The sequence below is a fragment of the Pseudopipra pipra genome, chromosome Z, assembly GCF_036250125.1.
Source record: "Pseudopipra pipra isolate bDixPip1 chromosome Z, bDixPip1.hap1, whole genome shotgun sequence".
Taxonomy (NCBI): domain Eukaryota; kingdom Metazoa; phylum Chordata; class Aves; order Passeriformes; family Pipridae; genus Pseudopipra; species Pseudopipra pipra.
In genome coordinates, this window is record NC_087581.1 from 63,491,765 (window position 1) to 63,513,253 (window position 21,489).

Sequence of the window (21,489 nt, forward strand, 5' to 3'; positions counted from 1 at the left end):
AAGTTGGCGTATCTTGTTAAGGACATTGTCCAAATGCCTCTTAAACACTGACAGACAAGGCCACGTCTAGGAAGCATCTTCAAGCTTCTGCTGTTTGATCTGTTCTCTGCACCTAAATTTTTCTCCCGTTCTTCAAGATGGCTCTTCTTCTTTTTAATCATCTTGAATTTTACAGTATACTTTCTGGAGTAAGACACTTGCTATGAATTGGTGGGGTACTCCTGTCCTTAAAAGTTAAAAAGTCAGGTAAAAGCTTCTGTAGAAGTTCACGCTATTTTACAAGCTGCAAGATACAAACTTGTGAGTGAAGGTCATCATCCATATGCAATCAGAGATTCTACCCCTCTAAAAGTCCCCTAGTTCTGGGTTAAAAAACAGTAAGAGCCACAAACAGCTAGCTTTCAAAAGGAAGTGGAGAAAAGCTGATGAAAAAATTCCTTACCAGGCTATTTGACAAGGGTTAATATTAACCAATGTTAACTAATAAGCTTGTGAAATGCACTATTGAACTTAACAGTTCTCAGGACCCCTTCTCTGCTGACAAAAAGCAAGTCAAGAAACAGACTCATCATGCTGAAACAAAGAAATGTAGTTGGAGTGGGTGTCAGAGTTGACAGTCACTAAATAACAGGCATTTCCTACCTTTCCATCTAGATGACCTGTAAGTACTGAGATGGTTTGATCTTGGTAATCTATTTTGATCTGAGCAGTGTCAGGACTTGTTGAAAAGATCCTGTGCATCATACTCTTCAGAAAAGCAGTCAAATGACAAACAGTGAAAAAATTTTTATTTGCTCTGCATCTTGCAACAAATCAAGTGTAATTAATCCCCAGTATTTTCTCAAGTATAATCTGTCATAAAATATGAATAGAAGCATCTTTTTTCTGCATACACTGTGTCTCCCAAGTGCTAAAAGTTATTATAGCAGATTAAGAACAAACCTACAGCATTCTTTTACTTTAGCTGGTTCCGATACAGAGGCATACTTTTTTATTTGAGAGTCAACTCCAAGAGACTTAGCTAATTGCACAGCATTTGTATCATCACTGATAAGCGTCCCAAGAGCCACAAGGAGTCTAAAAACGGCTTCAAGGTCTTGAACAACTTCCATAACTGTGCTGATGACTGATAAACATTGAGCTTTGCCTTCAACATTGTTGACTTTATGTAAACATACAGCATAGTTCAATGTCAGTGTGGCCAGCGCAATGTGGATGTTCTTATTATTGCCCGATTTAGTTTCTATTGCTTGTGTCATTATTTCATCCCTCTGTTCCATCATGAGCTTCTCACCTGCATGGCTGACAAAACAATTGCAAAGAGCTCTAAGTGCCAACAGCTGGTTTGCTTGCTTTCCTTTAGGGTTCAGAAATTTAAGGAGAAGGACGATAAATTGTACATGCTCCTTTTCACTGCAGAAGTTTTCATTCACAGTGGGATGCCTGACAGACAATCTAAGAATGTCTAGGGCTGGAAAGACAATATCTAAGAAACAAAACAGAACAGAATTTTAGAATTAATATTGCATTTTGTGCAAATGTGCCAGTGAGTTTTCTTTCAGATACAGCCCTTAGCCCTGTAGCTTGGGGAACAGACAATAACAGTTTCATGCAGAGACTCAGGTAAAGCACAAGTTGTTTGAAATTCATGAAGTTAAATACTGACAAATCCATTCCATTAACACTTATCATGAAAAAAAACATAACCCTTAATTTAGGATAAATACAGTGCTTTGCAGAAAATCTTAAATCTTTCCAAAAACTTTAATTGATAACACTGAAGGCAAATGTCTCTGAAAGCTTCTGACTAAACATCCCTACATAGACAGCATCACTACAAAACTGCTTTCAGGAAAAAAAAAAAAAGAGAAAAAATATTTTAATTACCTTCATTTCTGAGACAAAATTTGCAAAGAAAATAGAAAACAGGTCCTCAACTGATCAGCTGGAAATGATTTTAAGTAATCTGAACTAAAAGTTTGTTCAGTTGTATCCCCCCTTGTCTGATTTTTAAACATATCTGTCTCCTTGATCTACTATTGCTATCCTATGCTTATAATGAAATCAAAGCTGAACCTGCCTAACTACTTATTGAGGATTTTCTTTCAGACATGCAGAATCTTCAGAATTAATGCTTTGTACAATAGAAAGAGAGTCTGGAAAGTATGACATTAGCCATTACCATAGCTCCCAGCTATGCAAAACATACTTTGATTAAGTGATGTTATATAATGACCATAAATTTTTAATACTAAAATGTTCCTCCAGCTAATTAATCTTGAACTCCATCTTCAAGAAAGCAGTTAATTTTCACCACATTTTTAGACACTTGTATATGCAATGTATGCTTTCTTTCCAGAATGTGCCTTAATAACCAAAATAGTCTTTCCAATCTATCACTGCTGATGATACATTACTACATGGAATTATATCACCTCCACTTGCATTCATTCAGAATGTCATTTCATCAATGCAGTTTTGACCACATAGCCTAGAGGTTCTGTAACTCCTCCCTTTCTACCACATTAAAATAAGAGCTACGTTTGATATTTTTTTTACATAATTTATCTCTACAATTTCATCTCTCATTTGATAAAAACATATGATCCCAAGCTCACACTTCCTTGTTGTATTTCCAAGTCTCACACATTTTTGAGGATAACTCTGCTAATGAAATAACCATGACTGATGTTTATATCAAGTTTCTCATTTACATTTACTACTGTGACAACAACGAAACCTGATAACCAACTATCAGTTTTGCCTCTGCTGCTGATCAGTGTTGTTAGCACCTGTTCATCATCTGTTTTCTACTGAGGCTATCAAGTCTTTGAGACAGACTCTGTGTAATAAACAGCATAACAAGACTTTTTGTTCATGGTGAAGCGTTGATGAGATGACAATACAAGAAGTTAACTGCAAGTGTCTACCTTCTGGCCAGTTAACTGCTCTCCATAAAGTCTGAAGTTGCTGTGCTGTAGGTGTTTCTGCAGAGGTGTTGCACATTGCAGATAACAACTTTTCTAGGATTATCAAGTCATCTTCTGTAAGCTTATGTTCTTCAGCTGCTGTGCCATTAAGTTCCTTTAATTTGCCTGTAAAACCAAAGGAAGAGGCATGGCTTTCTGATAAGAGAACTTCACAAATAGAGATCTTGAATGAAAGACTACAAAAGGACTTTACAAACAAGTAACAACTACTGTAATTGGGGGTTTTTGGGGGGTGATGAATTTTTGAACACTTTTCCCAATTTCATAATTTTCTAATTTAAATTTTCAATTACCACAATGATCACTACTACTAAAATCTCCTCTAACAGTGCAACAAAAAGATTCAGAATTTGTTGAAAATTTCAGAAAACACCTACATAAAGAGAAAAATGCAGAAAATAATCACAAGACCATTAGAGTTTTCATAACAAATATGATTTCTTTTTTGTTCTTTCCTATTATTAGGTCATAGAAACAATGAAGAAACTGTATGTCCTTAGTGTGATCACGGGTTTTGTATTTTTTCTTATTTAAGTTTTGTGATCATATTTTGCTTATGGCATGTCCTGTATTCAAACTTCATTGTGATTTAAAAATCCAAGTATTGGAAAAATCATTTTAATGTAATGGATTGAGCAGTAAGGACCTGCCAATCATGGTTCTTCCAGACATAATGAGGGCCATGTCAATAAATACACAAGCAGACAACATTACATTAGTACACCCTTTTGTTTTATAGTATGCACAAAAAAATCAACCATGGGCCCTCGTGGAAAAAAAAAAAAATACAATACAAACATTCATCTATTAAATCTCTCCCAGTCCAGCCATAATATTTACAAGTGTATTTAACCATGCACTGTTACAAAACTGCGGGGAAAACACAGTAAACCTGGTTTTCTGATTCTAAACTTCAAAAAAACAAACAGCCCACTAAGCCTGTGAGTAATACCATTATCCTTCAAGACTACAGGATAAAAATAAACTGATGCAGTATGTTTTAAAGACTAAGTGAAAGTCTTGCCTTTGCTATAACATGAATGTCAGCCAGTCTTGCTGTTCTCCCTCTTAGGAAGTTCTGAACAAAATTTTACTGTTAATCTGTGGAAAATCAAAAGGAGGCTAAATCTCTTTAAAAGCCAAAACCTCCAGGAGAAGTATGTAGTTTGTGAATCCCTTAACTTCTCCTTGAACAAATAACAGAGTGCAACAAAATTCGGCACAACAGGATAAGGCTAACTGAAGATTCTGACATTTTTTTTAATCAGAAAACAAAACTTGAACAATATGTAAAAGAGCAATACCACAGACAGAAGGCTCCAGAGAGATCTGACAGGCTTGAGTAGTGGACCCATGTGAGCCTGATGAAATTCAACAAGGCCAAATGCCAGGTCCTGCACCTGTATTCAGACATGAATACAGACTGGGCTAAAAAGGGACTGAGAGCAGCAGTGAAAAAAAGACTTGGGGGTAGTGGTTAATTAGTAAGTTGGACACAAGTCAGCAATAGGTGCTCACAGCCCAGAAAGCCAACTGCATCCTGGGCTTCATAAAAAGCAGCGTGGCTACCACAGCAACAGAGGTGATTCTGCCCCTCTACTCTGCTGCCTGTGAGACTCCACCTGTAATGCTGCATCCACCTATGGGGAGCTCAGCACAAGAAAGACATGGATCTTTTGGAGTGGGTCCAGAGAAGGGACAAAAAAAGCAACCACAGGGGTTGAAGAGCTCTACTAAAAGGAAAGGCTGAGAGTTTGGGTTTTTCAGCCTGGAGAAGAGAAGGCTCCAGGGAGACCCTACTGCAGCCTTTCAATTCTTAAAGGAGGCTTATGAGATAGAAGGAGACCTTTTATCGGGGCCTGTAGTGATAGGACAAGGGTTAATGCTTTTGAACAGAAAGAGACATCAGAACAACTTGCCCAGAGAAAATGTCAATGTCCCATTCCTAGAAGTGCTTGAGATCACGCTGAATGGAGCTTTGAGTAACCTGATCTAGTCATAGGTGTCTCTGCCCATGTCAGGGAGATTGGACTAGATAATTTTTAAAGGTCCCTTCCAAACCAAACCATTCTATGATTCCATGGCTGTAAAGTCAGGAGCTTGCCCTCTTCAAGATGTTGGATAAAGGTGAACGTATACTTTTTCTAAAAACCAGAGTCTCTTGTTCCTAAGTTTCCTCATCAGACTAGCTAGACAGCTAAACATTTTCAAGGTCTGTGTATAAAAGGGAGATAAAGAATTGAGTTTTAATATCTTCAAGGCAGATACACTGTGAGTACAAATAATTTTACAAAACCCTTATAGAAATATACAGAAACAAACTGGTGACAAAGAAGGTAGAGATTATATGGAAACAAGAATACAAGGCAATGGAAAGGAAAGAAAGGACATTCTGTAATTAGGTAAAAGTTCCTGTGAAGTACTCATACTTCTAAGCCTTCAAATACATGCACCAATAAAATGATGAGTGCAATTTTAAAAGGTAAAAACCAAGAAACATTAGGAAAGCTATGGGAAATTGCTTAGGTTTGTTAAAAGCTCAAATGTCAAGTTACTTCAAACAAATGAAAAAAGTCATCCTTGATAATAAAACACTGACCCAGTATCTGCGTAGGATTGGCCTGATCAAAGGTGACAGCATCCTTCTTCGGAAAATAAATATTTTCAGCTTTAGCTGCAGCTGACTGGTAGGCACCCATTCCTACAGAAATGCAACACAGAACGTTCAACAGCACACCAAAGCGTCTAACAGAGAACAATATCCTAGAAGTAATTCTCTACTGTTGAATGTCACTCAGAAAAGTATCTTCTGGGAAAAAAATGAACATTTATGCAAATAGCTATCTTTCTTTACATTATTTTTAAATTCAAGGTTTAAAATTTAAAGCAATCACAAACTGTCCTCCCCTCATGTAAAAACTTACAAGTTTAAATTATTAACAGTGATTTCTTAATTATGCAAACTAAATACACAGCCATTCATAGGAATGGGTGTGGGAACAAGCTGAGTCAGATGCACCTGCATTGATTTAAGTTAGAATCAAAAAGGAGTATTTCGGTCTTGACCATGTTTTGATAAAGAGCTTGTGTACCTAATTCCTGCATGTAAAGCAAGGCTCTGTTATCCATATTTGCCGAATAATTTCCAGAGTATAAGCAGCTTCAGTCTGCTCATTATTTTTAATAAAGTATCAATTTGCATCAATGCAGAATTCATGTCAGAAGAAAAAACAAAACAAAAGATCAGGAATGTTTTTCATTGGCAGAAATCATCTCTTACCTGTGTATGGATCAACTCCGCCCACTGGAGCTCCTGCATTTGATGCTGAACCAGGAACATAGCGACCAGCACCTAAACAAAGATGTTAAGTTTTTTAACCACCACCACTGGTACAGAGGTAATATATACCTGTATTTAGTCACCAGTTTTCAAAAATCACCATTAAAGGGATTATTTTGCACTAAAGGAATTATAAAGAAATCTTCAACACTTCTTTAAGGATTAAATCTATGCCTATGTGTGAGGGTGTTGGTGATGATAGCATTCACTAGCTAAGTGAGACACAAATGGGAGACCACTGGCATGGTCTCTGGCACTCAGAGGAGCAAAGGCCCTCAGCACGGCAGGTACTTATCCATGACAAGCTCCAGCAGGAGGGCACTGCTCAGACCTGCTCTCTATGTGCATGGGGCCCGAAGTGGCCTTTCCTGTGGGAGGTGGACTCTCCTTTCTGGCACTGAGGCCTCAGGCGAGACCTCCACCTGCAGAGATCACAGACAAAGCCACACAAAGCACGGGAGAAGAGATCGCTGGACAACAAAGTAGAATAGGAACAGAGAAAGACTGCCAGGATGGGGAAGGCTGAAGGCTGTGGGTTTTGGCAATGGCATGAAGGCTTCAGCTCTACCTGTAGTACTGCAACTGCAGAACAGACAGTGCCCTGGCACTGGTAAGGAAAAGTACCCAGCAGGTGTTTCCCCAGGAGAAAGGCAAGTGACAGTGACAGGAGGCAGAGTATCCTCCTGCAGGGTATGGAGGCACCCACTACTGACACAGGAGTATATCTCCAGATATCTTGGGATAGGCTTGGATCCAGGATGCCAGAGACACTACCAAGATTGTTACTCTGCTACTCTTCCACACAGCCATCAATGGTATTGCCAAGGAAGTCCTGGAGAGTATCAAGGGTGATTAGAGAGCCCTGGGAGCAAGAGTGAAGGGCCCAGCTATCAAGGAAGCAAAATTGCTTCAATAGAAACGGACTCATCACGTAGGTCAGCAGCTCAGTGCATGGCTGGTTTTACTGGCAGAGCTTTGGCATTTATTGACTACAGGACCTTCAAGGAGCAAGAGCTACTTATCGCAGATGGAGTAAGTCTGAAAAAGCAGGGCTGCAACTGGGGACGTCTCTGCAAACAAGCAAAGTTTGTTTGTAAAAAGCTATCAGTAGCTTTTCACAATAGCTATCCCAGTAAGGATCTAGGGTGCAAGGTACTTATAAAAATCATGTAATAAGAAAAAATGAGTGACAATGAAAATAGAGAACTACCTTTATGAACATACCCATTTCTGTGTTGTCCTTGCATATGGATTTTTGCAAAACAAGTTTTATGTCCTTACCCTTCTGCTGTAGAGAGCAGAGTGACATGAGGGAGAACAGACAGCAGAGGGCTCTCTGCTGCTAAACAGATCTCCATATGCTTTGACAGTGGCAGAGCCCACCTTACCAGGCAGTCCCACACTACTGCCCCAGAGTGCTGCAAGAAGCAGCCATCTGGAGCCGAACGTGGAATACAAGTGAACACGATTAAAATACGCATCTTACATGCTAGCCAGACAAATTACGAATTTTACATTACCTGTAAATGGATCTGCCCCAGGTATTGTATTCGATCCAGATGAAGAGCCTGGAACATAACGTCCAGCACCTAGTGAAACAGCAAGAAAACCAGTGACTATTAAACACAGCTTGATGTTATTTAAATGTCAGTACTTTTCAGCCAGAAGCAGCTCAAAAATAAAGCTAAACATCATATATGTCTTATTGTGGCATTATAGGAAATCTGATCCTATCCCCTGATGCAAACAAATTCTTCCATACTAATTGAGAGTCAGAAGTTTGTTTTCTGGTGCATACATGCTATATACTTGGACACAACCAAATCAAGAGCCAGACTGGAGCGAGTCCAGAGAAAGGCAATGAAGCTGGTGAAGGGTCTGGAGCACATGTCCTATGAGGAGTGACTTAGAGAGCTGAGGGTGTTTAGCCCTGAGACAAGGAGGCTCAGGGTGGACCACATTGCTCTCTACGACCGCCTGAAAGGAGGTTGTAGAAAGGTCCAGGTTGGTCTGTTTTTCCAGGTAACAAGTGATAAGATGAGAGGAAATGGCCTCAAGTTGCACCAGGGGAGGTTTAGATTAGATATAAGTAAAAGTTTTCTACTGCAAGGGTTGTCAGGCACTAGAATAGGCTGTTCAGGAAAGTGGTAGAATCATCAACCTAGAAGCATCCAAGAAACATGTGGATATGGCACTTGGGGATATGGTGTAGTGGTGAACACAGAAGTGCTAAGTTAATGGTTGGACTCAATATCCTTAGAGGTCTTTTCCAACATGACAATTCTCTGATTCTGTGACAGTGAGGTGATTGACTGAACAATCAGGCCCAGAGGATGGTGATCAGTGGCAGAACATCTAGTTGGAAGCCAGCCACTACCCCAGGGTCAGTACTGCATCCACTCCTGTTCCACATCCTCATTAATGATCTGGAAGGCCAGAGTACACTCTCAGCGAGTTTGCTGAAGACACAAAACTGGAAGGAGTGACTGATGTCATCATTTAAGTTTAAAATTTTTACCTGTAAATGGATCTGAAAATTGAGCACTTGAACTTAACAGTGTTTGCCCCTTAGTGTTGTCCATAATAAACTTCGCCACCTGATCCAGAAACATAGGATTTAGATCATTCTTTTGCAGGAAGTTGTATGCACTCAGCCAAGGATCATCAGTGATGTTATATGGCAGTTTGTAGGAAGGCCCACTTTCATTTACATCAATAGTGAAAACATAGTCATACTCCTTTAAGCAGAATAAAAATAAAAGCAAATTACAAGTTTGACAGCATTCTTTACAAAAAGATGTATCAAATGTAGACTAAAACCAGCCCAGGAATAAGACTAGAAACTGTAACACTGTGATGTATCAATAGCAGTGATACTGCAGAATGTATCAATAATACTCTCCTACAGAGATTGCAAGTAAACATTTGCTGACTCCGGGTAAACACTACTTAGCATTGGCCAGAACATCAGTATGTTATCAAGAATGTTGCTACTCTAAATCCAAAACACACAGCACTGTACCAGATGCTAAAAAGAATATGAACTCTGTCTCAGCCAAAATCATGAGAAACTTAAACCTGTAGTTTCCAGACTTCTCTGTCTCAAGAACAGAACATGGAGTAAAACAACATATCATGATAACGTTTGTGTAGATATGTTACAAAATAACAGATGCACCACATAATTCTCATGGACAGCTCTGGCTGCCTGAAAAGCTACAGGGAAGTCAGATGCCTCAAAAAACTTCAGTCTTAAAAGCACACTTCTAATACTAAAAAAACTACAATTTTCTAACATTCTAACTTTCAAAACATGTGAGTGAGAAAATTTTTATCTCTGAGGCATTTTTTCTGCCCCAGACAGACTTTTCTGTGTATATTTCAGTAAAGGAAACATTTTCCAGCTATCTTTAAGTTCTTTGGTTACTACAGAGAAGGGCTACAGAAGGCCCAGTACCTAATATTTTAGGTAAACCTTGCATTTTAAGTTTTATGGTTCGCTTCCTTTGGAAAGGAAATTAACTTCTCAAGTTATTAACAATAAATAAAATAGAACTTTGTCGTGGGGTAAAATGTCAATAGCTCTTGGTCCGAGAAGAAAAGAACACACATGACACACAACAGGGTGATGAGACAGAGAGATGTCTGCTGCTTCTCAGAAGCAGCAGCTTTTATTGAGCTCGCCCGCTTCTACTTTCTCACACATATAATATAAACATATTCTTGCAAAAACACTTAGGCATGCAGCACCTGCACTCAGCCAAACAGCTTTAACCTTGTACTCTTTATAACTCAAGGCTGTGTCCATGGGAACTATCTAATTAGCTTTACTGTTCTCATGGAAAACGGCCTAACACTTTGTAATATTTCAAACCCCTCAAGCTTCAGAGCCTTCTGTGGGGCTTCACCCCACAGAACTTGATCATTTCTCTATTACTAGTTTCTCCAAAATAATTTGTCTTCATTGGCTTGCTCATTTTACAAAATGTGTTTCAGAAGTAATGAAGCAAGTAGTACTTATACTTCTACCTCTGAGATCAAGGATGACAAGAAAGTACAAAACAAATACCTATTTTCTACCTTATATTTTATCTGAACAAAGACCGGAATAGATTTTAATGGGAAATTCAGTATTTTACTTAGGAAGGAATAAAACTAAAGTTTGCATATACCTTTCCTTCAAATAAAACTTTTCCAGATGTCTGTTGTGTGGCTCCGGCAGAACCAACGACATCACCAATCTTTATCCATCTTCCTTCACTAACACTCCATTGATATGCTTCTACTTTACCATTATCTTTAATAAGCCGTGTCTGTCCATCTCTTGTTCCTGTAGACAGAGTATAAGAGTTTGAACAATTTCAAGAATACAATTTACTTTAGGAAAGTCTTTGAATAGTGCTTAGCATTAAAAATGAAAAAAATAGTTCAATAACATGTAACAGCACAGGAAGTAAGTAGATACATGTCATGGTTTAACCCCAGATGGCAACTAAGCACCACTCAGCCCCTCGCTCACTCTCCTCCTGGCTGGGATGCAGAAGAGAATTGGAAGAGTAGAAGTGAAAAAAATGTGTGGGTTGAGATACAGTTTAATAGGTAAAGCAAAAGCCACATGCACAAGCAAGGCAAAACAAGGAATTCATTCACCACTTCCCATGGGCAAGCAGGTGTTCAGCTGTCTCCAGAACTCCCATCATGCTTAACAGTTACTTGGGAAGAAAAATGTTATCACCAAAATCCCCCCCTTCCTTCTTCCCCCTAGTCTACATCCGGAGCATGATGCCACGTGGTATGGGATTTCTCTTGGGTCATCTGGGCTCAGCTGTCCTGGCTGTGACCCCTCCAAGCTCCTTGTGCACTCCCTTGCTGGTGGGGTGGGGTGAGGAGCAGCAAAGGCCTTGGCTCTGTGTAAGCCCTGCTCAGCAGAAATGAAAACATCCCCGTGTTATCTACACCATTTCCAGCACAAATCCAAAACGCAGCCCCACACTAGCTCCTATTGGAGATAATTAACTCTATCCCAGCCAAAACCAGCACAAAACTACACGTCACAGCAAGAACAGCAGGTATCTTGACAACAGCATTTACAGTTACGGTAACGGTATCTGCCACCAGACTAACTTGCAAAACCAACCCTTACTTAGGTCAAGTATTTCAAAAGTTTATCATTTCCCCAGTGAGATAACAACCAAGAAAGGTGATACTCTCCCATGGTCTTAACTAGATGCAAAGTTCCATATGGTTGTAAGATTTCCACTTGCTTATCAGAGCCAAGGGTTGAAATCACTGTTTACTTCACCTTCGGAAAAAGCATTTGTCTATTTTAGAGTAATGTTTACTACTGCTTCTACTGCATTCTCAGCAATCTCCTGAGTACCTAGAAACTGTGAACTGAGTTAGCAAAAACTATCTTTCAAGCCAAAAGCTAAAGCAGAAAATTTGCACCTAATGCTTGTTTTAGGGGAAAAAAAAATTCCACATTCAGTAGTCCCTTTGCAAAATACCTGACTCATTTACTGTTGGTACGGCTGGCGGAACAGATCCAAAACATCTTGAACACATTGCAGCATCCTGAATTCTATCTTTTTCTAAATTATCCCATAAGATAAATATTTTTTTACCATTTTAGTCTACCAAAAAAAAACCCCAACAAACAAACAAACAAAAAAACCTAGAGTCTTGCCTCCAAAAGAATCAGTGGAATTAGCAGAGCAAAATTAAGCTGTTTCCTTCAGCAACCCTACTGAAAGTGATTAAAGCCTTAATTTTGGAAACTATTAAAAGTTTCAAGACCTCCAGATTTGGAGGCATCTCTAAAATCACAGAAGTACACTAACTTACCACGATCCTTAAGATGTTCTCTTCCAGGAAGGTCATCAGCATTAATATCTCCTAAATCCCCAGTTTTAGGGTCAATGGATGCTTGGGAAAGCTCATTTTCAAAAGCCTGAATCTCCTCAGCACTTGCTGTACGTTCCAAAGACTCTGTAAACACTCTTATAATTCCATCACTGAATGGAGAGAAAACATTCAAACAGAAATAGGATTTTAAATATCACAATGATTACATAAAATCTAATGGCGACTTCTACATCAAAAGAAACCATCACTACTTTTAATTACTCCTCTCAATTATTCCTATGGAAGGAATTCACTGTCATGGTAAAACCACCCAGAGAAGTAATCAAGCAGTTAACCCTGTCTTTAATATAATTTTAAAATCAAGATATGATATGCTTATCAAAAATATTCTTTACACAGTATTTATACATTTATTCTCTGTCTATTCATGGTTTACCACATCTCCAAAGAACTCACTCTACCTCTCTGAGTCATATAAAAAAATTACATTTTGGATGAAGTATAGCACATGTTTAAACTTAACACACACGTGCACATTTTGATGGCTGCATTTTTAAATAGAAATGAAACTGATACTCCAAGTGATGTTTTCAATTTCATCACGGACTTGCAGATTTGGATCTACAAATATATTGAGAATAAAATCTGGATACCTTGCACCAACTACGATGTCACCATTGTCTAACACACAGCAGCACCACACAGACTGAGCTGGGAGTCTGATTGTTTGAGCACATTCCCCTTGTTTCCAGATTCTAAGAGATCTATCCTCTCCAGTAGTCACAAAATCTGAAAATAAAAAACATATAAAAACTTCTAAAGTATATTTTTAGCATCCTGTGATACTAGATGCCATTGTGCAACTGGGTATCTAAAAATTAGAACAGTAAAAGAACCTTTCTACAATTTATTACTTCTCTCAATTGTAAGAAGAGAGCAAAAGGAAAGCCACTTCTAATCTGTCTTGTCAAGTGCATAAATTGCAAACTACACACCCAGGCAGGGAATGCAGTTATGCCCAAGACAAACAATGATCCCTTCCTCCTTTCAAGAGTGAAACGATTTGGTAATCATCACTGTTTCATCTTGCACTTAACTCGCACAGTTTTGCATTTGTTTTAAATTGAGTTTTGGACGGTAAGGCTGCTTTTTATAAAACATGCATAAAGCACTCTCAACATCTACAACTCCTCAGTGAGGAATTCTAAGGCATAGGAAGTTTACAATATACACATCCATTTATATACATGCACTTTACCTGTTGAACAAATGCACAAGTGTCCCATACACCACATAAAGGTCACTGACTTGGAATTTCTTCTGCAACTGTCTGCAACAGTTAGTTCTGAACCTCTAAACCTCTATTTCTGAAAACAAATGTAATTTAGCCTCATACATAAAATTCTTAACCTAAACTACTTATAATGCACATTGTGGGATTATGTAAATTTATATTATGTCAAACTGGTAAACCACACATTACTATTTTACTCCTCTGCAACAGTGCTGAAACACGGGTGGCAATTTAGACAACAGTCTTGCCTACTGCTTCACCCAAGTTTCACTTAAGGCTTCAATTAGCTCTAACCCAGGACCTTTTATCCCACATATTGCCAGAGCAACTCTGACACAGGTGTGATTTGGAGTCAATCACAGCACTTTTTAAAATCTATTTACACTAGATGTAAGAAGTAAATTAAACACTACCTGAGTTCAACAACAGAACACCCACCCTGTCACTGCATTTCATATTGGGTAACAGTCACAAAAGTAACCCTACCTTTACATTGAGGGAAAACAGAGATGCTGTATATGTAATTTGTGTGTCCATAGTACACTTGCAGACATTCTCCAGATATCTGCCATCTTCGAACACTAGCATCATTAGCACAGGAAAGGAATTCTGTTTCACTGAGAATAGCTAAACCTCTCACACAATCTTCATGTCCTTTATAAAAGAAAGGAAAAATTTAATGCAGTTTTTCTCTCTGCTAGGAGCAGTACACCATTTCTATTTAGCTCACATCTAAATCCAGGCAACAAATCTTCATTATGGGAGAAGTTAAAAAAAAAAAATTGCTCACAATTCTCGTAAAAATCTTTTTCTTTTAAAAATCATGTGACTTCTGAGCATACAACTTCAGAGACTTTAAAAATCCTGCCCAAGTATTGTTCAATTTATCCATGGTTTTGTAAGGTTTTAATGTTTTGGTTTTTTCTCTTTTTAAAAGAATACATTACCCTAATGAAATTATCAACTACAGCAACATTTACCAGTGAATGTTCTTTCACATCTGCCTGCCTTCCACAGTTTTATAGTTTTGTCAGCTGAACCAGTCAACATTAATCCCTGTTCAGGAAGTATTTTCACTGCCCATATTGCAGCTGTGTGACCCTGCAAAAAACTCGACATTGTTAGACTTGTCAGACTGTCAGAATCAAATTCAGAGTACTCATTTTATATTCATGTAGAGGAACTTCATACCTGTAATGTCATCATACATCTGTCATTCAACCACACCTTGGCTGTTGTGTCCCATGATCCACTTAATAATGTGCCAAATTTCCCCGATGAAAGGCTGCAAACTGGAACGAACGTTCAAGTCAGAACTGACAAGTGTCCTGCATTGCCACAAATCTCATCCAGTAACTTAAAGAGATTAACTTGAGGAGATTTACTTGGTATCAATAGCATAGTTAGTATTGAGGAGTCTGGGGAACTATAATTGCACTGCAACCTAGAAAGAAGTTGCTTCAAAATCTCTCAACTTTAGGCTACAAAATCTGAAATATTTTTGCCATTCATATTTTTAAATTTCTTTTAGTACCAGACCTCTTCTCCTCAGATCAGAATACGATGACAAGTAGGTTAGATAACCAAGTTTTTTGCAACAGGTGTTAATTTGTGTCCTCAAGAAGCAAGATTTAGTTAAAAAAAAAAAAAAGTCGTTTGCTTGGAAGGCAAACTACTACCACCAAGAAGCTGTGATGACATTTAAAGATTCAGTAAAAAGATAATCTGAAAATGCTTCAGTAACCCAGTATAAAACTACGTATTTAAAGCACCAATTAATATTATATCCTTATCTATGTAACAAAATGGGCAGAGAAAGTTTATTTAGGAAGCTGACTTTCTCTGCTCCAATCAGCTTTGACATAAAAATTAAGTTTAGTACATGAAGAAACAGCTACTTCTTAAAAATGCAGCCCTTGACGAAAGGGTAATAATTCTGTAAATTGTCATGAGTTCACATATGCAGTAAAAGTCCAAACATTCATCAAGATAAACTTGGAAGTCCTTGCCATGAATGGTCACTGCATGAATTAAAATTATAAAATCCCGTTTGCAGAGGCCATAATTGTTTGCTACATTATGTACCAAATAAATCAAAACTGAGTTTTATAAATTCAACTTAATTTCCTCTCTAATAAATCCTGTTAACTTTCATGCAAAAAAACTCCAAAATAAAATTACTACATACCTGTGTTTTTATGACCCTTAAGGATGTAAAGAGGAGCTGTGCTGTCAACTGTAAAAATGCAAATATTATGATCATTGCCACCAGTTGCAATCAGTCCACGAGGATAGAGGTCACTTGGAGGTATGATGCACACGCAAGATACAAAATTTGAGTGGCCACTCATACAGTGCATTTCAGTAAAACCCCTGTTAAGACTAAACATACGAGACAATCAATTCAGAGTCATGACAGAAACAGTACTTTCAACTCTTGAATTAATAACTATGCTTGCATTGTGCTAAATAAATACTATCGATGACCTAGAAGGAATGAAAAACCTAAGAGAAATACTATATCCCAGCATTCCTACCCAGTAGTCAATATTTAAAGCTCTAAACTTCTTTTTCTGCAGTGGTAGGCCTGAAAAGACTAAAGTTTTCATTTGCCTTGCAAACATTATGCCAAATGTGATCAGAAACAGTTACAGTTTACCTTTACAAAATCTTTCGCTGTCTTAAGACTCATATATGTATCCCAATACAAGCTAAAATAACAGAGCACACAAATGAAGAAAGTCTACTGCTTGCCAAATCTATTAATTGGCTCTTCATGAGGAGCACTGCAGAGGTTTAATAGTTAAATAGATCATAACTGATTTAAGCAGCACCCTCATTTCTTCACCCTGAGTGAAATTCAATAGTTGTAGACTAACTGGAAGAAGCTACTTATTCCCAGTACAGGTTGTGGTGTTGTGTGCTTGGTTTGTTTTGTTTTTTCTTTTTTCTCTTCTGCGTTTGTTCCCCTACTCTCAAAAAACATAACACATCACACTGTCATCCTTCATAGTCTAATGCTTGGAAAGCTTGATATATGTGAGGAAATCATTACATTCTTTTAAATTCTAAAATATCTGCTGAAGGGACAGTGAACAAGTGAAGGCAACACATCTTCCTGACAAATCTAAACAATAAAGCCAGTATACAGCAGTGTGCTTACCCACTGAACCCTGGCTACTGTAATCCCCAGGTCTTCAGGGCAGAGAAAGATAATCATTACCAACACTATGACTCCACATAAGTTACTCATGTCTTCCTCACAGAGTCCTCAAAAATTATGGGGTAAAATTAGACTTCCTTTTCTGCTGCAAATTTCTGTGCAATTTAACAACTTCTTTCCTTTGTGATGAGAGATTTAACAAGACACACTTAATGAGATTAGTCTTCCTTCACCTCAGTTGCAGAGCTCAGTATAATGACACATGTAAGCTTTCAGCAAATTTGCCAATCATCTGTTTTACTGGAAGGCAGTGAAGCTGCCTAGCAGCTTCAGAATGCAGTTCACAATTCGAAACTATAGTCAGAAGAAGAGGTACATCCTGTGTCTTCCAGCAATAGCCTGCATCTCCACTCTCTGCAAAGCACATTGCTTAGCAGTGCTGCTTCTGGTCACAGTGATATCTTGAAAAATTCACTTTGTGAATTCAACACAACAAATTCAACAGTAGGAGACAACCCCATGCAACACAAATATCAAAAAACCTAATGTGTTTTTCGTTTTTCAATGCCCTTGTGTATTCAAACTTTCTGTGCAGTTTTTTGTTCATATTTCACATTATGTTCAAAGAAGTTTGCTCAGCAAGGACAAGAAAAGATGGGGTTTTTTTAAAACGTTCAAAGCATACTGCCTTACTGGCAAAACTTAGCAGGAATACTTTGGCATTGAATACCATAAGGTGGAAACAACATTATTGACACCACCCAGAAAAAAGATGCCCAGATTTACTGGCATTGTTATCATCTGCAAAGCAGGCTGGAACACTGACCTATAGCTAACTGCTTAAACACATAAAACCTCCCTCACAGCAGGCATGCAAAAGTTGGTGCTGTTCAGTCTGGAGAAGAAAAGGTTGTGTGGAGACTTGACAGCAACCTTCCAGTGTCTGAAGGGGCCTACAGGGAAGCCAGAGAGGGACTGTTCATCAGGAACTGTAGTGGCAGAAAAAGGAGTAATAGGTACAGATTGAAAGAGGGGAAATTTAGGTTAGAGATACAGAAGGAATTCTTTACGCTGAGGGTAGTGAGGCACTGGAACAGGATGCCCACGGAAGTTGTGGATGTCCCATCCCTGGAAGTGTTCAAGGCCAGGCTGGATAGGGCTTTGAGCAACCTGGTCTAGTGAAAGGTGTCCCTGCGCATGGCAGGGAGGATGGGACCAGATGACCTTTAAGGTCCCTTCCAACCCCTTCTCATCCATGCAAGCGACAATGCCACTCTCGGGCGCCTCCAGAACAGGGTCCCTCCGCCCGCCGCCTTCCCCGGCCCCGTCGGTTCAGCCGTCAGCCCCTGAGGGGGTCACGGCCGCGGAGACCACCCCGGCGGGGCTCGGGCGGCTCCCCGGCGGCGCCACCTCCGCGCCCTCCTCCCCGCAGGGCGCCGGCCGGAGCGGGCCCGCCCAGCGCCGCGGCCCCACACTCACCCGTCCGGGGCCCAGAGCCGCGCCGTCCGGTCCCGCGAGACGGACACGAAGCCGCCCTGCGGGAAGAGGCCGCGGGTGAGGCCCCGCACGTCCTGGCCGTGCCCCAGGAGGGAGCAGCGCAGCCGGAACACACCTCCCTCGCCCGCCATGGCGGCAGCGCCCGCCTGACACAGCACGGCCGCGCGCCGGAACCCGCGCCGGAAGTGCCGTCACCGGGCGCGCCTCTTGGGCTCCCCGGGACTCCATGTCCCGGCAGGCACCGCGCCTCTCTCGCGATGCCTCCTGGGAGTTGTAGTCCTCGCGGGCTGCAGCGGGTGGAGCGGGATTTGCGCCCCTCGCGATAGCAGTGCGCGCCGTTGCCGCGATACCGCGGCGCGGTGAGGGGCCGGGGCTGGGGCTGAGGCCGGGGCCGGGGCCGGCCCGGCGGGAGCGGCTCCACGGGGCAGCAGGGGGAAGCTGCCGGGGTGATAGAAATCGGGATTGTACAGCGGATATAACGTATTTAATCCATCGGGGGTAGCGCGGTCGCCTTGGTGACTGGCGGCGGTTTACGGACCGTCTCCAGATAACCCAAGTGGTTATTTGCAGCAGCGGCTCGCTTCCACTTTGTTTCGTGAAAAACTTGCGTTCTGTGGGCAGGTACTGAAGCAATAAATGCCACACGAGTAAGCCGAGAGCTGACTGAGCACTGAAAAGGGGCTAGTCCCTCACCTTAGTCACGGACCTTGCGTGGTCTTTCCTGAGCCCTGTCGCTGCCTCGTACCGACCGGTCAGGAAGTGCTCTGCAGAGTCCAAAAAAGCCAAATAAAAATAAAATAACCCCCTAAGCTTATTTTAATAAGGGAAAGAGTTAAGCTTTAAAGAGTTGGTCTCCGACACTATTGAGGACCCCGTGCAAATCAAAGGACTGTTTCTCTTCTTTCCAGAGAGAAGTTGAAAACCAGACATAAAATGGCCAGCAGCCACAGACCTCCAATAGCTCGTTCTTCCTCGAGAGCAGGAATAGGGCTGACCTCGAGGCCTGCCTCTTCGTCACGGACTCCATCAGCAGCCAGAATAGGAACAGCGGTATGTTAAAAACATTTATTATTAACTTTGATATATTTAGATTTTTATCCTTTTTTTTTTTTACTGCTTCTTTTTTTTTTTTTTTTCTTCCAGTACCATCACTGGAGTCATGGTTTGTTTTTTGTTTTTTTTTTTTTAGTTTTTTTATTACGAACTTTTAGATTTCAATTTTGTAGAAAGTTTTCGGTTCTACTTTTGACTGAAAGGGGTTAAGGAGTTGCAGCATCAAAAGTTCACGTGCGAGACCTTAATAGCATTAGTGTTGCAGACAGATGGAACAATGAACAGCTGCTCAAAGGTAATCCCTTAGCTTTCTGCAGCAGACATTTGACTAAAGCTTTGTTTTCCTGAAGAGATGTAAATGCTAAAAGGTTCTTATACAATGAGTATAGAGGCTGACTGATGTTTTTGATTGCTTTGGCAATTGCATTAGGTAATAATTAGGAGGTTTGTCGTTTGGCTTTTTTTTTATAGATGCCTCCTAGTACGGCAAGACCTGGTTCTCGTGGTGGTTCTTTGACTGCTGGAGGAGTTTTATCATCTCAGATTAAAGTTGCAGACCGTCCAGTGACTCAACAAGGATTAAGTGGAATAAAAACTGCGATGAAAGGTATTTTGTATAGAAAATAGTTGTTGAGATATCTGCAGGTGTTTTAAAGTCATATTTAGGTGTTTAAAGGAAAACTTTTCATTGCTGTATAAATTCCAGAGTGAATAGCTGTGATTAAAAGGAGCATGAGAAAGAAAATGAAGGTTAAAGCGTGCCTTTTATTGTCATTGCTCTTAGCAGTCAGAGAAGACAAAGGCTTTTCTGTACCTGAGCTGTGTTTAAGAATCATTCAAAACAATAGAACAAAAGTAATTGCATCTTCATCATCACTGCAGAATAATTAAAATATCCTGTTATATTCTAATAGTAATGTTTATCTTCACAACAGTCTAAAAATGCCTTCTTTTTTTTTAATTAGATATCTGTTTAAGAACACTAAAATGTAACAGTTTTCTACCAGTGAATTTTTCAAATTGTTTTCATAATTTACAGTTCATCAAAATTAGTTTTTTTCTTACAAGATAACATATTGCTCTCCTTTATCAGGTCCCCAGAGACAGATAATGGATAAAACCTATTACCTTGGGGTGCTGAGGTACGTGTTTACAATACATTCAAACTACAGCAGATTTAGTGCCCTGTTCTCTTTCAGACCCAGAGTTTAAGCTTATCAATAGCATGGGACAAGTGGTGTTCACTTACTGAACTGTTACGGGAGTCCTGCTATAACAGTTAAGATTATTTTCCATATAGTTTGTAGGAACTTCACGCTTATGTCCAAGTACAAGTAGATTCCTTTAATGATCTGTTGTTAGGCTTGCTAAGTTAAATGCAATCCCACAGCATTAGTAAGAGGAGGGTCGGTGACTTTTAGCGTCCACCTGTAGTGCTTGATAGGTCCCATAGCTCCATTTGTATGTAGCATTGCAAACAAACACTTTTTAGTGTACATTACTTGGATTATACATTGAGCTAACAAGGACAATGGCAAGATCTGGTGGAAACTGTTGCTTATGGATCTTTTTCAGTTGATCATAATGCAGGTTTGAATAACCAGTCCTAAAAGATGTCATTTTAAATATGAATGATATTCACATTCTGTGAAGTTATCCTGTTTTCTGTCCATTTAAGAATAATTCACACCTGTTTCACCAGCAGGAATAAAAAGCTGATTAAAATATTTTATTTGACATCAAAGTTTTATAGCAACTGCTTATGACTTTGTCTGATACAACCACTTTGCTTTTTTCCTCACTTATTTAGCTCTTCTTTGAAATACTGATTAGAAAGAGTGCAATGCAGTGAGATACTAATTGTAAATCTCCTGTAGTAAAATTTATTTTCTAGCTGTGTTTTAGTCGTACATCCAAATGTTAATGATCTTTTGGTTTGTTTTTTTTTTCAGAAGCAAAACAAATGAACTCACAACAGAAATTAACAAGCTGCAGGAAGAAGTAGAAATGTACAAGCAAGAGAAATCTGTCTATTTGTCATATGAAAAACGGTAAGATGTATTGCAACTAATGCAGTGCTGACTTTCTCAGACACAAGACTATTCTTGAATATTGGGCAGGCTTCAAGGAACCATTAAATAATTATTTTTTTCATTTTTTTGTTTTTACGCATACAAATCTTCCCACCTTAAGTTTGACTTTTTCTTTTGTATTTAGGGCAGAGGCATTAGCTAGTGAAATCAAGGAATTTCAAGGTCAACTAGCAGACTTCAACATGGTATGCTGA

The 21,489-nt window shown here is 39.5% G+C and overlaps 2 protein-coding genes across 3 annotated transcripts in view; one reads left to right on the forward strand and one right to left on the reverse strand.

The window, feature by feature from the left end:
- Window positions 1-771: 771 nt before the first annotated feature.
- Window positions 772-18,330, reverse strand: PLAA (phospholipase A2 activating protein). Its single transcript, XM_064640960.1, has 14 exons — window positions 18,132-18,330; window positions 15,678-15,871; window positions 14,681-14,781; window positions 14,470-14,590; window positions 13,976-14,143; window positions 12,849-12,984; window positions 12,175-12,344; window positions 10,503-10,660; window positions 8,849-9,068; window positions 7,851-7,919; window positions 6,271-6,342; window positions 5,590-5,691; window positions 2,931-3,095; window positions 772-1,486 (listed from the first exon to the last, which is right to left on the reverse strand). Exons 1-14 carry the CDS (start codon window positions 18,278-18,280, stop codon window positions 921-923), a joined length of 2,391 nt encoding a protein of 796 aa, XP_064497030.1. The 5' UTR covers window positions 18,281-18,330; the 3' UTR covers window positions 772-920.
- A 106-nt stretch (window positions 18,331-18,436) lies between these two features.
- Window positions 18,437-21,489, forward strand: part of IFT74 (intraflagellar transport 74) — a 36,388-nt gene continuing 33,335 nt past the window's right edge. Inside the window, exons 1-6 of one of the 2 annotated variants that reach the window (XM_064640962.1) lie at window positions 18,437-18,508; window positions 19,058-19,199; window positions 19,674-19,809; window positions 20,296-20,344; window positions 21,155-21,253; window positions 21,420-21,480. In XM_064640962.1, coding sequence (XP_064497032.1) covers window positions 19,083-19,199; window positions 19,674-19,809; window positions 20,296-20,344; window positions 21,155-21,253; window positions 21,420-21,480 — 462 coding nt within the window. In that variant the 5' untranslated portion in view covers window positions 18,437-18,508; window positions 19,058-19,082. Of the gene's footprint in view, window positions 18,509-18,561; window positions 18,771-19,057; window positions 19,200-19,673; window positions 19,810-20,295; window positions 20,345-21,154; window positions 21,254-21,419; window positions 21,481-21,489 lie in introns of those variants that run through there. The other variant, XM_064640961.1, reaches the window with a different exon arrangement.

Excerpts from the sequence above, each read along its gene's own strand:
- PLAA (XM_064640960.1), bottom strand. The coding sequence starts at position 18,280 with ATGGCGGGCGAGGGAGGTGTGTTCCGGCTGCGCTGCTCCCTCCTGGGG. Across the intron at positions 15,872-18,131 it reads CGGCTCTGGGCCCCGGACGG|TCTTAACAGGGGTTTTACTG; the intron begins GTGAGTGTGGGG and ends TCGTATGTTTAG. Across the intron at positions 14,144-14,469 it reads ATGTGAAAGAACATTCACTG|GACATGAAGATTGTGTGAGA; the intron begins GTAAATGTTGCT and ends TCTTTTATAAAG.